This window comes from Urtica dioica, chromosome 1 (genome assembly GCF_054948205.1).
Source record: "Urtica dioica subsp. dioica isolate 48M chromosome 1, U.dioica_male_clone48M_v1_H2, whole genome shotgun sequence".
Lineage (NCBI taxonomy): Eukaryota > Viridiplantae > Streptophyta > Magnoliopsida > Rosales > Urticaceae > Urtica > Urtica dioica.
In genome coordinates this window covers 2,333,975-2,353,863 of record NC_142756.1, presented here as the reverse complement: position 1 = coordinate 2,353,863, position 19,889 = coordinate 2,333,975, and the positions used below count along the sequence as shown (strand labels likewise).

Genomic DNA, 19,889 nt, shown 5'->3' with positions numbered 1-19,889 from the left:
AATATATTGTTTTATATGCCATAAATGGGAGGAAGAGAAAAGAAAATTGAGGACATATTAGAAACATGCATGTTTGGCTAGCTTTATAAGTATATGGTAAACTATGATCGTCTTGCTGATGTATAGTATGACGTATACATGGTATGGTTTGTCTTGAGAGAAATGATCATATAGAGGCTCAGTTTTAAACCATCATGTCTATCATATTGAGATACTCAACAAATAGCAATAGTAACGGTAACATACTGTGAGCTAGTATTTTAGGGCTAAGAAAATCAAATGTTGAAGATATTCCATGGCTCTTGAATTTGACCTCCGATATGCCTGGGATACATGTGTGATGTGAGTGACTAATAGTATATATATATGAGTCATAAATAGTATGGCCCGTATGAACTTAGAATAAAATAGTGCATGAAACATTTGACTTTTGACAGCGAGGATTTAATCATTCGCTAACAGAAATATATTATTTTATGCCAAAAAAGGGAGGGATGAAAAAGAAATCTGAGCACATTTTAGAAACATTATTATATATATCGTCTTCATAGCTCAACTCCTATTCAGCTCGTCTTCTCAGCCAACTAGTGCAAGTTAGCGTGACCTCGGAATCACCACCGTTATTGGCAAGGAAGGAGCTAGAGTCTAAACTTAAGAGAGACTAAAGTGAATTTTTTTTTTCGGAGGGGATTAATTTGTGAATTTTCAAAATAAAGATACGAGAAAAAAAAATTAAATTTGGGTACTTTAAGAAAAAGGTATTCAATGCTCTAATTAGACTTCCACAACAAACACCGTCACTACCATTCGTGTTGATATTATCAAATACACACAGTGTGTCTCCAATATTTATTCACAAAAAAAAATGACAGGACTCAGAAGAAAAATGTACAATTTATCAAAGAACATGATTCTTTAATGTTATTTTTTATAAAGAAATTGACATAAAACCAAACATAGATTTTCCTCTTTTTAGCAATTAGCCAAAAAAAGGAACAAAACAGATAAATTAGCTCACACCAGACACCAACTTTCATATTCTTCCACATCAACGGAGCTTATTTGTTGTTCTTCTCCATCTTCATCATTTCTAGCAATATCAACCGTTGGATATTCTTCATCATATTCATCATCGTCATCATAAAGTTCATGATGATCAAAAGCTAGTTGATCCAAGATCCCCGAAGCCGAATGCCCGGATAGGACAACCCCGGGTCGGGGATCCACGACCCGCCACGTCAGCAACCGGTGGTTGGAGGTCACGTCGGTGGACACGGCCTTTTGGTGGCCTTTGGTCTTGGGCTTGGCCTTGTGGGCCGGGCTCAAGTGACAGGCGTTGCAACGGACCTGACCACACTTTCCGGTGAACTTGGAGTGGTTGGTGGGCTTGGTGGGGACGCGGGTGAACGACCCGGCCGTGGCGGGCGAGTCGAATTTGTACACTTGTCGGGTCTCGGGCCTCGGATTAAGGGGGTTCGGTAAGATCTGGTGGGTTCGGACCATTCCGTGTTGATAACCTTCTCTCTTCATTTTGGTCAAATCTCAATTAAGGGCTGAGAGAAGATGTTTGATTAATGTGGTTTTCGAAAGCGTTGTTTTATAGGAAGAATTATACCTTGGAGAGCAAGAAACGTGCTGATCAAGCTTATATTTTAGAAGTCAACTGGCCAGAGGGTATGGAAATGGTCAACGTATAAGATACATTATAAGTGTGTGGTATACCATACGCGTCTATGGGAGAGCAGGTTTCGTGATCATCAAGAAAGATAACGGTTCACTCTTAGTTGGTTTATGGCACAGACTAGAATGCTTGTTGGTGATGATTGGCCTGTATAGTTTCATTTTACGTAATTACCGACAGTCGAGAGGGCTGTAGACTAGAAATTTTATAACATCAATTTAGAAATTTAGAAATTTTAGTCGAAAGTTTTAAAATTAGTTTTTGTCAAAAAAAAAATTATTTATTTGAGATTATAATCATAATAATAATAATTGAATTGAATTTCAGTTTTCCGACTTCGCCAGGAGGAAGCAAAAATGACCAATTACACCGGGTCGAGGTCGGCGGCGAATTGCAACGATTTTTGGCCAAATTGCAGAGGTATTTTGATCACTGGTTAGAGCAAATAAAGGTTCAGACAGTGATATACTTTTTTTTTTCTTCTCAAATGATTAGTCTAGAGATACAATATTATATCAATATATATTATTACAAAATAAATTGTACTTGTAGTATACAATTCTTTTTCATTATCATGTGTTTATAGAAAAAGGCTATTCTGAAATAGAAAAAACAATACAAATACAGCAACTTTTTTTTCCCACTTCAATGTGAAGCTTGCTTGAAGAATAGAATCAATCAAGTTTTCTCATGAGTAGTTACAAAAGAGCAACATACGATTCTAAGACTCTAAACCTTATTTAACTTTCAATGCTTTCAAAAGAAATTTCTAGTATCCTAATTCCTAACATATTAACATGTAATACAAGTTGTATTGGGACAAGGAAAAGCCTCACACATTTCCGGACTCTGTTCGGTGAGAAGAGTCTATGAGTGGCTCGGTTTTCTTGCCAGGAATCAGCGTTCTCCAAGAAGGGTACAGCACATAATGTTGAAACATGAAAAGCACATCGAAGAAAATAGTTATCTGCGCAAGCACATTATAATTAATGAATAAGAAGCGCTCCAAAATGAAACTAATCAAGATATAAAACACACCCATTATAATTCTTTTATATGACAAGGGCAGGAATATATACGAGAATATTGTTTTCAAAATCAAGTGAATAACCCTTACCAACGACAGAAGAGTCTTCCCAATGTTTCCATATAAGTTCACCAAAGACTCTGCAAAAGAGGTAAATATATTCAGAGCCAACAAATTTTTGTATCGGTGAGAAATGAAAGGATTTGTTTTAAAAAGAAAAGACATACTTTGATCTATAGACTGAACAATCATCTGAGCGTAACTCGAGACGCCTCCCCCAAAATCGAGCAAAACATGGCCTATACTGAACCCATCAGTGCTCTTTCGGTTGAAGTTCATGACTGCCTGTATTTCAACATACGAAAATAAAACCGCAATTTGAGAACATAGCACATTGAGATCAATAATCAAAGCCATCAAATAAACTCAAATAAATAAGCATTTGTAACCTGAGGAATATACTTGATGACTGTCATGGACACTTGGATTGAGCTGCGGTGTCATGAAAATTTAATAACCCACAAAATAGAAAAGAGAAAATGTAGAAACAAGCATTTGAAGTTTTCACAGTAATGATTTCAAAGCAGTAAGTCTCTCACTTGAACACTGAGATCAACCAAAGCCACGAGTGATTTGGCACAGCAACAAAGAAACAGACTCCACCGATCAACCACACTGCCGAGACAATTACGACACTAATCTTTGATACCGTCTGAGTCCCTCTCTGCATTATTTGAACCCAAGACTCAAAGCTGATCATTCGAACATTCTCTAATCTCACAGCTTCTGATTAGAGTAGAATCAAAGAACAGATAATCTTACTTCATATATTGTAATTTGGAACAGTGCTATTGCTGTCAATAGCACAGCATGAATTGAAAAGGCTACATCGTTTGCTGCCACTGGTATCATCTGCGCAACAACAAGATACTGTTTCAGGAACACGAAAATTCTTGAAGAAAAAATTGAAAATTTCGAAGGAATTTATAGGTGTACGATTCATTTACCTGTTCGAGGCCGTACTTCTCCAAATACTGTTTTCGGACATCGGAACTAAAGTAGAGAGTCGCGTTGTATATCAGATAAGACGAGTGCTTCGTCAAATTCAGGAACACGAAATCGAAGTTCAGACCGACGACACTGCAATTCGAATCGTCTGTGAGAGAGAGCGAGAGATTACATATATATATATAGAGAGAGAGAGAGAGAGAGAGAGAGAGAGAGAGAGTTTGAGTACCTTTTGCGACGGAAATTCAAAATGACTTGTGGATAGAAACTGATTGACCAGGAGAAGAAAGCGATCCATCCGAAGACTTCGTACGTGATCTCCAGTGGAGCTGAATTCCACGACGCCATTGATTCCGATGGAGATCTCGACGGAGAGTAAAGATTCCGTTCTGGTTTCTTTATCACCACTGAATAAGTGGTAACGGAGTCCCTTTGATAACGCCGTCAAAAGTCCAAACGCACCATTATGTATTTCTTTGGGCCCACTAATTTGAATACACGTTGCTGATTGGGCCACGTGTATTTCCGTCTTTGGCCACCTTTTAGAAAGATTATGAACCAATCGTTTTTCTTGTTTTTTATACGATTACAAGATTGTGAACTAAAGTCGGGTTCGTGTCTACGTTCGTTTTGGATAAAAATAAATATGTATGATTGTTTCCAAGCAAGTAACCAAATATAAATTTCTAGGAAAGAAAAGGAAAATAATCATTTGTAGATAAAGTTTTTTATATTGCTGAGTAAAAAATCAAGAATATAAAATCGCAATCTATGTTTATTTTACATCAATAAGCTGAATATCTATGTTTATTTTACATCAATAAGCTATTCTGAAAAGAACGAGAAATTTACAAAAACACACACACACATACACACAACAACAACAACAACAACAACAACAACAAAAAATCCATTCAATTTGAAGCTTTGCTTTTATGATGAATAGAACCAATCAAGCTTTCTACGAACGAAAAACATATTGATCCAAGACTATAAACTGTATTGAATTTTCAATAGCTCCGAAAGAAATAGCTATTATACAAATTCCTAACATACTATAGACAATGTTGCTGGTAATAGAAGTTGTTTTGTGACGACGAAGAGCCTCACACATTGTTTTCGGACTCTTTTTGGTGAGACGAATCCATGAGTGGCTCGGTTTTCTTTCCAGAAATCAGCGTTCTCCAAGAAGGGTACAACACATAATGTTGGCACATGAAAAGCAGGTCGAAGAAAATAGTAATCTGCGTAAGAACATTATAATCAATAGCGAAAAGGAAAATAATTAACACAATACTACTAATTATCTAATATGACAAGGCGGGAAAATAAATGAGAAATGCTTTCCGAAAATCAAGTGAATAACATTTCTTACCAATGATAGAAGAGTCTTTCCTATATTTCCATAGAAGTTCACCCAAGAATCTGCAGAAGAGATGAAAATTTTCAGAACATAATTTTTATTTTTATTTTTTTTGCATCCGTGTGAGAAATGAAAGGATTTAGCAATTGAAAGAAAGGCATACTTTGATCTATAGACTGAACAGCCATCTGAGCATAATTTGCAACCCCTCCCGAAAAATCAAGCAATATATTGCCTATACTAAACCCATCAGTGCTCTTTCGGTTGAAGTTCATGAATGCCTGAATTTCAACAACGAAAAGGAAACCGCATTTTGAGAAAAATAGCACATCGAGATCGATAATCACAGCTATCAAATCAACTTAAGTAAAATAAGAATCCGTAACCTGAGGAATATACTTGACGATTGTCATGGAGACTTGGATTGAGCTGCAATGTTACGACAAATTTATTACCCCCAAAAGAGAAAACAGAAAAGGCACAAACAAGCATTTGAAAATTTCAGTCATGATTTTAAGCTCACTTGAACACTGAGATCAACCAAAGCCACGAGTGATTCGGCAAAGCAATAAAGATACAAACTCCGGCGATCAACCACACTGCCGAGACAATCGCGATACTAATCTTTGATACCGTCTGAGTCCCTCTCTGCATTATTTGAATCCAATACTCAAAGTTTAGCATTCGAACATTCATTCATCTCTGTTTCAAATTGAAATAAAATCACAGAACAGATAATCTTACCTCATAGATTGCAATTTGGAACAGTGTTATTGCTGTGAATAGCACAGCATGAATCGAAAACGCTACATCATTTGCTGCCACTGGTATCATCTGCGCAACAACAACATAGTGAATTTCGAAAATTCTAAGAAAAAAAAAAAAATCTGACTTTATTATAGGTGTACGATTCATCAACCTGTTCGAGGCCGTACTTCTCCAAATACTGTTTTCGGACATCGGAGCTAAAGTAGAGAGTCGCGTTGTATATCAGATAAGACGAGTGCTTTGTCAAATTCAGGACCACGAAATCGAAGTTCAGACCAACGACACTGCGATTCGAATCCAGTGTGAGAGAGAGCAAGAGAGAAATAGAGAGAGATAGAGAGATAGTTTGAGTACCTTTTGCGGCGGAAATTCAAAATGACTTGTGGATAGAAACTGATTGACCAGGAGAAGAAAGCGATCCATCCGAAAACTTCGTAAGTGATCTCCAGAGGAGTTGAATTCCACGACGCCATTGTTTCCGATAGAAATCTCGACGAGGAATCAAAATTTCTCTTCAGATTCCTTTATCACCACTAAAACCTGGAAATAAAATCCCTTTGATTACGTTGACACAACCGAAGGTGGGCCGTCGAACCAAAATCTGTTCCAACCATATACCGTGTGATATGCTCCAACCGAAGGCTTCTCCTATGACACGGCATCCCACTATATATGCCGTGTGATATGCTCCAACCATACTGTAATTATATCACCAAATATAGTGTGCGATACAGTGCCACGCTATATTTATTTGCAGTGGCACTATATCACACGGTAAAACTTTTTTTTTTTTTTTTAAACAAATCCTTTTAATAACACATTAAACATTAATTATATCTATATGTATATATTAACCCTATAATTATTTATAAAACACCAAAACTCATAAATTGACGTTGCAAGACTTCCCCACATTAATGAGCGTCGAGGATTTTCAGGTATGTTGGATAGTTTAGATTGTATGCATTGGAAGTGGAAAAACTGTCCAACATCTTGGGGAGGTCAATATGCTGGACGTAGTGGATCTCCTGCGATTATTCTAAAAGCTGTAGCTGATTATGATCTTTGGATATGACATGCATACTTCGGTCTACCATGATCTAATAATGATATTAATGTGCTAGAGGCATCTCATCTTTTTGCTAATATTGCTGAGGGTACTGCTCCACCCAGGCCCGGTTCTTGCTTTAGGGACCTAAAGCAAGGCTTTAGGCCCACTGATCAAAAAAGGCCCATTTTTTTTACTCACTTTAATTTGTTTTTACACAATTAATAGTAATATAATAATGATAATAATACAATAATAATTAGCACGCTGCCAAATTTACATACTCAACTAGTAAAAAGAAGCTATCATGCACAAGTCCACATCTGAACATCAATTCTTCATAAAAAAAAATTGATTCTTTATTGTATAGGGAAAAAAAGTTGCTAACTGTTTCTATTATTGTTTAATAGAATCATTATTATTATCATAAACAAAAAAATTGTTTTAGACTTATATTATTATTTAATAAAATCATTATCATTATCATCATATATAAAATTCAAATTGTACATGCTTCAATTTTTTTGGGTTAAAATTATCATATATTTTGAAATTCGCTTTAGGCCTCCAAACGTGTCTAGCCGGCCCTGGCTCCACCGGCCAATTATGTCATTAATGGAAAAGAATATAACATGGGTTATTATCTAGCTGATGGCATATACCCAAAATGGTCGACCCTTGTTCAAACTATTCACGATCCACGTGGTAAAAAAAAAGTTATTTGCAATGAAGCAAGAAGCATGTAGAAAGGATGTGGAGCGTGCATTTGGAGTATTGAAGTCAAGATTTGCAATTGTGGCCGGACCATCCCGCTTTTGGAGTAAGAATGTGTTACATGATACCATGACTTCTTGTATTATTTTACATAATATGATAATAGAAGATGAACGCGATGTTAATCCAACCATTGAAGAACGAGCCGAAGTTCCAAATGCTGAAGTCGAGATGGCAGGCGATGAAGATGCTCGATTTCAACAATTCTTAGGTCGACACCGACAAATCAAGAACAAAGACGCTCATGTTGAACTTCGAAATGCATTAATTGAGCACTTGTGGAATGAATATACTAATTCTGATAATCAGTACGATGTAATCTATCTTTTAAATGTATGTTTTTATGTTGAATTATTTAAATGTAATATTTTTAGTAATGTTATTTTTTTTTTTATCTTAATTTTTGTTAAATATTGGTAAGTACTAAATTATTTTAATCACTTAATTAAAAAATATCACCATTATAATTATTTATTGAAATATTTATTAATAAAGAGATTGTTTTATTTTAATAATATAATAATGGTGAATAGTATTTTTAGTGTGAAATTTGGTGTTATGGTTGGAGTTGGAAAAAAATTTGGTGCTAAATCAACACAAAAGTTGTATTGAATTAACATCAAATACAAAAAATGGGTTGGAGTTGCCTTACTAATTTAACTACGCGTTTTTTTTTATTGTGCCACGTGTATTTCCTGCTTTAATTTCATCTTATTACATGATTAAAGGCTGGTTTGAGTCTACGTTCATTTTGGATAAAAAAAATATGTAATGATTATTTCAAAGCAAAGTAAGCCAAAACAAGAAAGAAAGAAAAAAGGAAGTATCAACTTAGGACATGTTTGCATTAATAGAATCAGGTCGGAAGGATATAGAATGGAGTTGAATATTTTGTTTGATTTACTTTAAACAATATTAGACTTATAGCACCACACTCTTGGGACGAAAGTCTTTTGTACATCAACGGTTTTGATAAGAGCAGCTACAGTTAGAGTTTATTTATATACCGTATAACTAACCGTTCAATCATTCGGTCAAAAAAAGTTAGTAACAATCAACTATTTCTTTCTTGTTCTCTCTCGATCTCTCTTTCGTCCACACTCTGTTTAGCTCCAAATTCTCTCTTCTTGACATGGTATCAGAGCCCTGTTTCTTTTCATCGAGTTCTAGTGGCGTCTCCGTCAATTCAAGCTGGTTATTCACAAGCTCCGAACATAGCGACTTATTAGAATTACGTTCCACACGTCAATCCGCTGACTCTCTGCCTCAATCATCACAATTTCCAGTTATGGAGCTCTCTCAAGTTCTCTCTACAGCTAGCGCACATAGACTCAAAGGTTTTCTCTTCGGAACTGAACTAGTTCCGGCTCAATTTCATCTATTCGCTGGATCTGATGGCGTTGCACCGAATCCTGAGTATGTTCTTTGGCTCCGTCATGATCAATTTCTTTTTTTTTCTTTACATTTAGCCTCAATTTCAGAGAGTATGTGGGCATGTCAATCGTTGCCTCCGATTTGCTGATGTGTAGTCCACACTTGGCCATATCTTTCAAACCACGTCGAAGGCGAGAGTTCTTCAACTACATCTCTTGCTTCAAACGACGAAGAAAAGTAATCTGAGAATCGATGAGTACATACTAAAGATGAAAGGCATAACAGACAATCTAATTTACTCTAGATCGGTGATCTAGGATGATGATCTCATCTTATACATCTTTGGTGGCCTTGGATCCGAGTTCGAGTCAGCTGTAGTCAACATGACTAGTAGACCTAATGAACTCAATTTGCCTGAAGTTCAATTCGCTTTACGATCTCAAGAAATGCGAATTGAAGCTCTCAACAACATCAATACAACATACACGATCAATTCACTTACCTAATCTATCTTGGTGGTGGTGGAAGGAACAACAACAATGGAGGACGATGCGGTCACGACCGTGGAGGAAGATCAGGTGGTACAACAGCAACAACTCAAGGTTGGTGTGTCAACTCTGTGATAGAGTTGGTCACTTCGCAATCAAATGTTTCCCCCGTTTTGATCTCAGCTTCCAAGGCACAACTCCAGAGTCAAAACACCTCTCATAAATCATCTCAAAAACAAGGTGCTCAGACTTATACAACTGCAACAAATGAAGATGATATATGTCAAGCTCAAGACTATCTTGACAGTGGAGCAACACTCACGTGATCTCAGAGCACAACATCATCAACATCAACTCTGACTACAAAGGAAAAAACAAGCTCGTTGTTGGCAATGGTACATCTCTCCCTATTTTATATATTGGCAATTCAAAATTTAAAATCAATGAAGGAAATATATCAAAATTCTGTGTCAAAACTTTCCTTTTGTAATGATTGTAACAATTGAGATATTACATCAGTTCAACTTCAATTCAGTTTAATTGCACACAACAACTCCTTTTGAATTAATTCGTTATAATCTTTGGGGCCCCTCCCCTGAAGTCTATCTTGATGATTACAAGTATTATATTCACTGTTACGTTTTCGACCCTGTTAAACACACAAGCCTTCGAGACTGAAGTGCCTTGTGATGCAAGAAACAGATCAATACAAACACAATGTATAAGAACGTAAAAGATAAAGTAGGAGCACACCGGATTTTATCCTGGTTCGGTCTTAAATGACCTACGTCCAGCCTTGGGGTAGTTCCACTATCAACGATGATGAACAATACAAACCGAAATACAAACTGAAACCTCCAAAACTGATCTCAACTCAGTTCTCTCTCACTCGATGTTTTCTCTCAGTCTTTTCTCTCAGATGTATACTCAGATAGTTTGTGAATGTGTTCTATGTACAAAGATCACAACAAGCCCGTATTTAAAGACCCCTGCTACGCTGACGTGTTCTTCAAACAAACTCTCGCTCTAACGGTCTTCAGAATCCGAGCTACTTGAGTCACGCAAGCACCAACCCAGCTCGCAGTTCGCAGCTCGACTTAGCTCGCAGCTCGCAGTTCACTCCGCTTAGCTCGAAGCTCGCTCAGCCCAGCTCGACTTAGCTCGCAGCTCGACTCCTTAGCTCGCCCAGCTCACCAGATGAGGATCTCTTGATGATTTCAAACACCTCAACTTGTATGCTACTTAATACAACAATTCTCCACCTGATTGAACATCATCTCTCATCATTTAGTGGAAAAAACCCCGTCTTGATCTACTTCTCAAAACCACAGCTTCCAATGTTGACCAGCCTCAAGCAATGACTGAATTTGTTGCTTGGTAATGGCTTTGTCATCATGTCAGCTGGGTTGTCTTCAGTAGACACCTTCTCGATCTTCACTTCTCCCTTGCTCACAATGTCTCTGACAAAATGCAGCTTCACATCAATGTGTTTTGACCGCTCATGAAACACTTGATGTTTAGCCAAGTGAAGAGCACTTTGACTGTCACTGTGAATGATCACTTGATGCTGCTTGAAACCTAGTTCTGATAAGATTCCCTTCATCCATAAGGCTTCCTTTACAGCTTCAGTGATTGCCATGTATTCAGCTTCAGTAGTGGATAGAGCCACAACTGACTGAAGAGTTGATTTCCAACTTACAGCTCCACCACACACTGTGAACACATATCCAGTTAATGACTTCCTTGTGTCAATGCTTCCTGCATAATCAGAGTCAACAAATCCTTCCACCTGCACTTTGTTAGTATCACAACAACCATACATAACTCCATGTTTAAGAGTACCCTTCAGGTATCTCAGAACCCATTTGACAGCATTCCAGTGTTCCTTGCCCGGATTAGACATAAACCTGCTCACAAGACTAATAGCATAGGTAAGATCAGGTCTAGAACATATCATGGCAAACATGAGACTACCTACTGCACTTGCATATGGAATCCTGGCCATGTCCAAGATTTCTTCTTGTGACTGATGACTTTGAGCACTTGACAGCTTGTAGTGTTGAGGTATAGGTGTTGTCATAGTCTTTGATAAAGACATCTCATATCTGTCTAAGACTTTTCCAAGATAGCTTTGCTGATAGAGGCACAATTTCTTGTTCCTTCTGTCTCTAATTATCTCAATGCCAAGGATCTTCTTAGCTGATCCCAAGTCCTTCATCTTGAACCTCTGATTGAGTTGTGCCTTTAACCTGTTCAAATCAGATTTTTCCTTGCACACAAGTAACATGTCATCTACATAGAGGAGCAGATAAATGAAATCAGAATTTTTCAGATCCTTGAAATAAACACACCAGTCATACTCACTTCTTTGATAGCCATGACTGATCATGAACTCATCAAATTTTAAATACCATTGCCTTGGTGACTGTTTCAGACCATATAGGGACTTGTGCAGCAGGCACACCTTTTCACCTTTTGAGCCGACCTCAAAACCCCCAGGTTGCTGCATAAAAATCTGTTCTTCCAGGTCTCCATACAAGAAAGCTGTCTTGACGTCCATTTGATCTAATTCCCAATCAAAATGTGCACACAGAGCTAGTATGGTCCTGATAGATCTGTGTTTGACCACAGGAGAATAGATTTCATTGTAATTTATCCCCTCAGTCTGAGAGTACCCTTTTGCCACAAGTCTGGCTTTGAACCTTGGCTCTTCAACTCATGGAATTCCATCCTTTAGCTTGAATATCCACCTGGATCCAATGATCTTGTGTCCTTCAGGCTTGTCAACGATAGACCATGTCTTGTTTTCCTTCAGATAGTCAATTTCTTCAAGCATAGCAGATTTCCACTGTTTGCAGTGACTTGACTTGCACGCTTCTGTGTAGGTCCTTGGTTCTTCTTCCAAGAGAGTTGATCCTGTCATAAAGGCATAGGCAGTGAGATCATATCCAAAACGTTGAGTAGGTTTAGGAACTCTCCTGTTTCTATCTCTGACAAGGTTGTAGTCAGAAATGTTTTCAGAACCCTGTGTCTGGGCCTCTACTCCTTGACGTGGGGAGCAAGCATCTGCAGGTTCCTCAGTGTCTTCAACCACTCTACCTGGTTCAGTATCCTCTTGTGGTGCTTGTCCTGTTGAAGTTTCACCAAGCTCCACCTGGACTTGTGTGGTTTCAGGGGCCTCATTTTCAGATAGAGGCCAGATTTTGTCATCTGGTTTCCTGTTTTGGAAATCACTTTCATTGAAAGTGACATCCCTGCTAATCATGCATCTTTTGTGACCTGGTTCTAAACACCAGAGTTTATAGCCCTTGACACCATCTGGATATCCAATGAAGATGCATTTGAGGGCTCTTGGCTCTAGCTTTCCCTGCTTGATAGGAACATAAGCTGTACAACCAAAAACCTTGAGTTTTGAGTAATCAGTTTTGTGATCAGACCACATATGCATTGGAGTCTTTAGGTCTATGGCTGTGGAAGGACATCTGTTAATGAGATAGCATGCTGTTTTGACAGCTTCAGCCCAGAAAGAGTGAGGCAACCTAGCATGATTAAGCATACACCTTACTCTTTCCATTATTGTCCTGTTGAACCTCTCAGCTAAACCATTTTGCTGAGGTGTGTGCACAACTGTGTGATGTCTTTGAATACCTGTTTTTCTACAAAACTCATTGAAAACATCAGCACAATATTCAAGACCATTGTCTGTTCTCAGCCTCTTGATTTGTTTACCAGTTTGGTTTTCAACCATGATTTTCCAATCTTTAAAGGTTTCAAAAGCATCACTCTTGTGTTTCAACAGATAAACCCATACACGCCTAGAATAGTCATCAATGAGAGACATGTAATACCTGTTACCACCATGTGATGTTACCTTTGCTGGTCCCCAGAGGTCTGAGTGTATATAGTCCAAAATTGCTTCAGTTCTGTGCACAGCCTTGTTGAAACTGGCTCTTGAGGCTTTTCCATATATGCAGTCCTCACATAACTCCAACTTTCCCAGCTTGCCTTGGCCAAAACATCCCTGTTTCTCCATGACATTCATGCCTTTTTCACTGACATGGCCAAGCCTTAGATGCCACAATCTTGAATTGTTTTCCCTGTCAACAGCATTTACAGAACCAACCACAGTAGATCCAACCAGAAAATAAAGGCCATTTATCCTAGTGCCTTTCATAACCTTAACAGAATCCTTAGATACAAACAAGCTTCCATTTTCAGAATGAAAATTGTAACCTTGTTCATCTAAAGTACCAAGGGAAATTAGATTCCTTTTTAATTCAGGGATAAATCTCACATTATCAAGAACTCTTTCAATACCGTCGAACATTTTGATACGTATGTTACCTGTACCAATCACCTTGCATGCCTTGTTGTTGCCAAGTAGAACTGATCCTCCATGCTCAATCTTGAGGTCTTCAAACCAGCTCTTGTTTGGCGACATGTGATAGGTACAACCGCTATCAAGGACCCAAGATTATGACGAATCTTGATGAGAAATGTTGAGGGCTTCAGCAGAATCATAGCCATTCTCAGCAACTGTGGCATTAGCTTGCTTCTTTGGCTTGCTGAAGGTTTTGTCTTTATCAGGACAGTCTTTCTTCATATGTCCTTCTTTGTGGCAATGATAACACTTGTACGGAAATTCCTTTTCTTCGCCATTCTTTTGATCCTTTCCCTCTGATGATTTGTTCTTGGATTGATTCTTCGAGTTCGACTTCGAATTCTTCCTTGGTTTGCCTCTGATGTTGAGCCCTTCGTCAACAGGTTTCTTCTCAGACTTTGAGTCTAATTCTTTCGATTTCAGCGCAGCTTGAACCTCTTCTAGGGTTAGCGATTCCCTGGCGTATTTCATTGCTTCAACGAAATTTGAGTAATTCTTTGGGAGCGCATTCAAGATCATAACTGCCTGATCTTCGTCGTCGATCTTCACATCAATGTTTTCCAGATCGATGACGATCCGATTGAATTCATCGAGACTGTCGCTGATTGGTTTGTCTTCTGCGATTTTGAAACCAAACAGTCTGCCTTTGAGGTGAATTCGATTGGATAGCGATTTGGTCATATAGAGGGATTCCAATTTCGACCAAATCCCAGCCGCAGTTTTTTCCTTCGAGACTTCCCTCATAACCTTATCTCCGAGGTGAAGAATTAGGGTGCTATACGCTAATTCGAGAGTCTCATTCTTCTTCTCAGTCGCTGACATTGTCTCCGGGAATCCCTTTTCTCCCTCCAGTGCCTTTGCGATCTTCATTTGAACGAGAATTGCCCTCATACGTATGCGCCACAGGCTGAAGTCGCCTTTGCCATCGAATCTTTCGATCTCAACCTTCGTGAGACCCATCTTGAAGTTCTTGCAGAGATTGTGTAGGCTCTGATACCAATTGTTATGTTTTCGACCCTGTTAAACACACAAGCCTTCGAGACTGAAGTGCCTTGTGATGCAAGAAACAGATCAATACAAACACAATGTACAAGAACGTAAAAGATAAAGTAGGAGCACACCGGATTTTATCCTGGTTCGGTCTTAAATGACCTACGTCCAGCCTTGGGGTAGTTCCACTATCAACGATGATGAACAATACAAACCGGAATACAAACTGAAACCTCCAAAACTGATCTCAACCCAGTTCTCTCTCACTCGATGTTTTCTCTCAGTCTTTTCTCTCAGATGTATACTCAGATAGTTTGTGAATGTGTTCTATGTACAAAGATCACAACAAGCCCGTATTTAAAGACCCCTGCTACGCTGACGTGTTCTTCAAACAAACTCTCGCTCTAACGGTCTTCAGAATCCGAGCTACTTGAGTCACGTAAGCACCAACCCAGCTCGCAGTTCGCAGCTCGACTTAGCTCGCAGCTCGCAGTTTACTCCGCTTAGCTCGAAGCTCGCTCAGCCCAGCTCGACTTAGCTCGCAGCTCGACTCCTTAGCTCGCCCAGCTCGCCAGATGAGGATCTCTTGATGATTTCAAACACCTCCACTTGTATGCTACTTAATACAACATTCACTTTGTTGATGATTTTACTCGCTTTACCTGGATTTTGCCTCTCAAAACCAAATATCAAACTGTTACTTCTTGCACACGTTTTTTCATTTACATTGAGATACTGTTCAATACAAAAATAAAAAAAAATCCAAACAGATTGGGGTGGTCAATACAGACCATTTGTGTCCATCGTTCACAAACTAGTTATCATTTTTAGACATCTCTGCCCACACACACATCAATAGCATGGTAAAGCCGCAAGAAAACACTTACACATCATCGAATTGGGTATAACCTTACTTTCTCAAGCACAACGGCCTTACTAGTACTGGTGATCAAGACTATTTTTTCACATTTGTATACATAATAAACAGAGTGCCTTCACCCACTATCAACTATAAATCACCCTTTGAGTTACTCTTTCACAAATCTCCTGAATACACTTTTCTAAATGTCTTTGGCTCGGCCTGTTTTCCTTTACACGGACATTATAATCAACATAACTCAGGTTCAAATCCTCTTTCTGTGTCTTTCTTGGCTATTGTCCGTCTCATAGATGGTACAAGTCATATGGTGCGATAATATGGGTGCAGCTAGGGACAAAGCTAGAAGCGAATTTTAAGGGGGGCTAATTTGGAATAAAAAGTTTCAGGGGGGCTAGTTTGTGAATTTTTAGGGTAAAAAAATGTAATTTAAAAAAAAAACGAGACAAAAGTGTAAAAAACAAAATTGAAAGGGGTGGGGGATGGGGGGGCTTTAGCCCTTCTGGACCTAGATTGGTTCCGTCCCGGGCTGCAGCTTCATTGGCGTCCAATCCTATTTTCCATGCTCGAACGAAGCATATAGAAATGGATGCTCATTTTATTCTCGAGATAGTGGCCAAAAAGGAATTCGAAGTTAGATGTACATGTCAACCATGAACAAGTCGCTTACTTGTTCGCTAAGCCTCTAACAATACCCCAGTTTACTTTCTTGTCTTTCCAAACTTAACATGGTCACCCATGTTTAATTTGAGGGGGTGTATTAGACTTATATCACCACAGTCGTTGGATGAAAGTCTGTTGTACATCAACGGTTATGATAAGAGCAATTATAGTTAGTTAGAGTTTATATATATATATATCGTGTAACTAACAGTTCAATCATTCAGTCAAAGAAAGTTAGTCACAGACAACTCTTTCTATCTCTCTCTCTCTCTCTCTCAAACTCTGTTTGGCTACAAGTTCTCTCTTCTTGACAAACGATCACGATTATGGGCTATTCATCCATTTTAATTGAAAAAAAATCACCATTTATTTAAGTATGTAAATGGTATGGTATTTTTTTTTTCAAAAATAACCTCACCAACTTTAACAAATAAATATATTATACTTATGATAAAAGCTAAGTGTTGGAAAAACATTTGTTATTTGACAATCGTTGAGTGTGCCACTTATCACTATCTCGCGCGAGCGCGACATCGGCGTCTCTATCGGGCTTGAGCATAGAAGCTTTAGTGGCTCTTTGTAAGCACACTTAGGCACTTCAGCACGACATCACGTAGGCATCGTGGTGAAATGGCACGGTTCGCGGGCTCTCTCGCGGAGATTCTTGCCGTGGCGGTTGCTTTATGGTCAATGGTCGCGTCCTCTGGCATGGTGGTTATTTTTTAGTGTCTGTTTGAACGAGCAATTGTGTTGTTTTGGAAACGAGCAGTCGTTTGGCCAACGGTTTTGTCGTTTTTTACTATAATTGTCGTTCAAACGAACAAGTACGACTGTTCGTCGTTATCATTCACAAAAAGATATGAATTCCTAGAAAAACCACGCTGGATTTTTGGAAATCATCACTTGGTTTTTAAACCTATCTCTCTCCCTCTCTGAAACACTTTTTCCAAAAAAATCTTTCTTGCCTGCGTTCGGATTTCACTGCATCTTTGTGCAGTCCGAATTCAGACTAATCGTATCCTGTAGTATTTTTGTTTTTAATTTTAAGACATTTTCGAGGTGTAAGAGATACTATAAGGAAAGCGCATCTCATGCGTGATTCAAATCTAGACGTCTACAACTTCGAAGATTTTCACAACACTAAACACTCATGTTCACTGTTTTCTAACACAACAAAAAAAATTAACTTTAAATTCATATTCACCGTTAAGCTCGTCATTACCAACTACGACAATGTTAAAGTAATTTCTCTTTTGTTCTCGTTTTTCTTGTTTGTTCGAATTTGAATGAAGAAGCAAAGAATAGAGTTTATTAGAATCTAACATTTTTAAAAACAATGTATCGCCTCTAGAAGTTAAATAGGGAAAAATTGACTCAATTAAAGTGGTTCAAAAAATTTAGAAGCGACATGTCACTTCTATAATTGAAAATTTTAATTTTTAACTCTATTTTAAAAAGTCAATTTCTGCTTCTAATTAGAAGCATCATGTTTGTTTTAAAAGTCTGGTTCTTAGCTATTACCATAAATCAAAGCATGATTACATACATTGTTTGTAATTTGTATAGTTTGAATTTCAATTTTTATTTAATTGTAGTACCACTTTGGTATTTTTGTGTTTGGATGATAGTAAGACATTGTTGGTTGTTTGTTAAACATGTTTATTTGACTCGATACCTGATTTTGTTAAGCGGGTAAATGAGTAACGTGTGCAGTATTTTTTTACCCTTTTACATGGCGGATATACTTGTTACCCACCCCATTTTAAAACCGAGTACAGATAACGAGTAAAATGTGATGCGGCTACCAATGACGGAATACATATATACGACCTTATCCGTACCTATTGTCATTTCTAAATACATCTTGTCGGGTTAAATTTTTGTTTTTTGTTTTTGTTTTTTTAGTACATCCAGAAATTATCTTACCAACATATACAAATGAGAGTACACTAGTAAGTTACAGGGCTACTTTTGTATAATGTATGAGCGACGATGTTAAGAAAAACTCGTGGCTCATTGGTAAAGAGTAAAATCTACCGAATAATAAGAATATCGGAAAAGCTCGTAATTAAGGGACATTTTCTTAATTAGGACTAAATTAAGGGACATTTCCATTTTCCTATTTTTTTCAAAAATTTTCCAAACTAGGACTAATAAAAAAAAATTCGTTTTTTCGATGGGATGAGCGGGAAAATAGAAAGATAGAGAAAAAATAAGAGATTTTATTGGGGAAGATTATAGGTTGGTAATTAGTATGATAGTATAATAGGTAGATTTTTGTGTATCTCTCATTTGACTTTTGTTTGACCGATCCTAGTTTGGTAAATTTTTGAAAAAAATAGGAAAATGAAAATTTGCCTTAATTTAGTCCTATTTTTGACAATTTTAAAGACCAGCCAAAATTTGGCCACTATTCGAATTGTCCGTTCAAGGACGAAGTAGACAATTACCAGTAAAAAAAAATGTAAGACCATGAGTCTAATCAAGTCACGAACTAGGAAACCTCCTTTTTTTTTTTCTTTTTTTTTTTTTTAAATGAAAGCTAACATATTAAAAATGGGATGCACATTCACAAAGATAATGAAGTGGTTGGAAGTCTTACCTATTATTAACAACTCTAAAAAAAGTTATCTATCGGATGATTAAGTATTTTAAGAACATTGTTTAGATTATAATTTTTACCAAGTCGGACATATGTACTTCTCTCATAAATAAAATATTTTTATGGAACAATTGTTGAAAAATTATTTTTTGTAAATCAACACTCAACAATGGCATCACAATTCCTTTATTTATTAAAAAAAAAAAAAAACTAATGTATGCCATCACAATTCCTTTGAGACGAAAACTATTTACATATTTAGAAGTGGGATAAAATAATTGATTCGTAACAATCACCAAACCGACAAGTTTTCTTTTTGTTATAAACTAACCAACCGATAAGTTACTAAAAAACAGATTTCCTATCATAAATATATGGAATGAAATTTTTGCGATGTCATTTGATAATCATTTAAGGTTGAGGCCTAAAAAGTCAAACTCATTTCATTTGTATAATGATGTCATATGTGTTTATTCTTAAAACAGTGTCATCACATTTGAATTGACACAGAAATATAATATATATATATATATATATATATATATATATATATCATTAAATAGATGGATTAAAAACAATGATTGAATTGAACCATGATCATCAACCAGCAAGTTACTTAAAAAAACCTTATGTCCAACTGAAGGTATAAACTCAACTGTATTAAAGATTAAACAAGCTGAAGAGGATGTCACGTTTAGCTATTTAATCATCTGAGTCACCCCTAGTCACCATCATTTTGTTATATATATATATATATATATATATATATATATATTGATTACCGCCCTTGGCCTTGGTTTGGTTTCTTCATGCGCAGACTGGACACAAAAAAAAGAGTAAATAGT

General features: G+C 37.3%; 3 protein-coding genes across 4 annotated transcripts; all 3 read right to left on the bottom strand.

Annotated features, from left to right (window-relative positions):
- Nucleotides 1-787: 787 nt before the first annotated feature.
- Nucleotides 788-1,696, bottom strand: LOC149406267 (uncharacterized). The gene has a single exon (XM_089627397.1). The coding sequence runs from the start codon at nucleotides 1,528-1,530 to the stop codon at nucleotides 1,015-1,017; it is 516 nt and encodes a 171-aa protein (XP_089483523.1). The 5' UTR covers nucleotides 1,531-1,696; the 3' UTR covers nucleotides 788-1,014.
- A 479-nt stretch (nucleotides 1,697-2,175) lies between these two features.
- On the bottom strand, nucleotides 2,176-4,344 carry LOC149406266 (cystinosin homolog). 2 transcript variants are annotated; one of them, XM_089623819.1, is made up of 8 exons: nucleotides 3,946-4,344; nucleotides 3,716-3,848; nucleotides 3,531-3,620; nucleotides 3,308-3,432; nucleotides 3,158-3,209; nucleotides 2,936-3,053; nucleotides 2,799-2,848; nucleotides 2,176-2,648 (listed from the first exon to the last, which is right to left on the bottom strand). In XM_089623819.1, exons 1-8 carry the CDS (start codon nucleotides 4,062-4,064, stop codon nucleotides 2,514-2,516), a joined length of 822 nt encoding a protein of 273 aa, XP_089479945.1. In that variant the 5' UTR covers nucleotides 4,065-4,344; the 3' UTR covers nucleotides 2,176-2,513. The 2 variants fall into 2 exon arrangements, with proteins under 2 accessions (XP_089479945.1, XP_089480016.1); XM_089623890.1 differs by having other exon boundaries at nucleotides 3,158-3,200; nucleotides 3,946-4,334.
- Nucleotides 4,345-4,629: 285 nt separating this feature from the next.
- Nucleotides 4,630-6,495, bottom strand: LOC149406265 (cystinosin homolog). The gene is made up of 8 exons (XM_089623990.1): nucleotides 6,202-6,495; nucleotides 5,999-6,131; nucleotides 5,824-5,913; nucleotides 5,603-5,727; nucleotides 5,466-5,508; nucleotides 5,243-5,360; nucleotides 5,092-5,141; nucleotides 4,630-4,960 (listed from the first exon to the last, which is right to left on the bottom strand). The coding sequence occupies exons 1-8, from the start codon at nucleotides 6,318-6,320 to the stop codon at nucleotides 4,823-4,825; spliced, it is 816 nt and encodes a 271-aa protein (XP_089480116.1). The 5' UTR covers nucleotides 6,321-6,495; the 3' UTR covers nucleotides 4,630-4,822.
- Nucleotides 6,496-19,889: the final 13,394 nt, after the last annotated feature.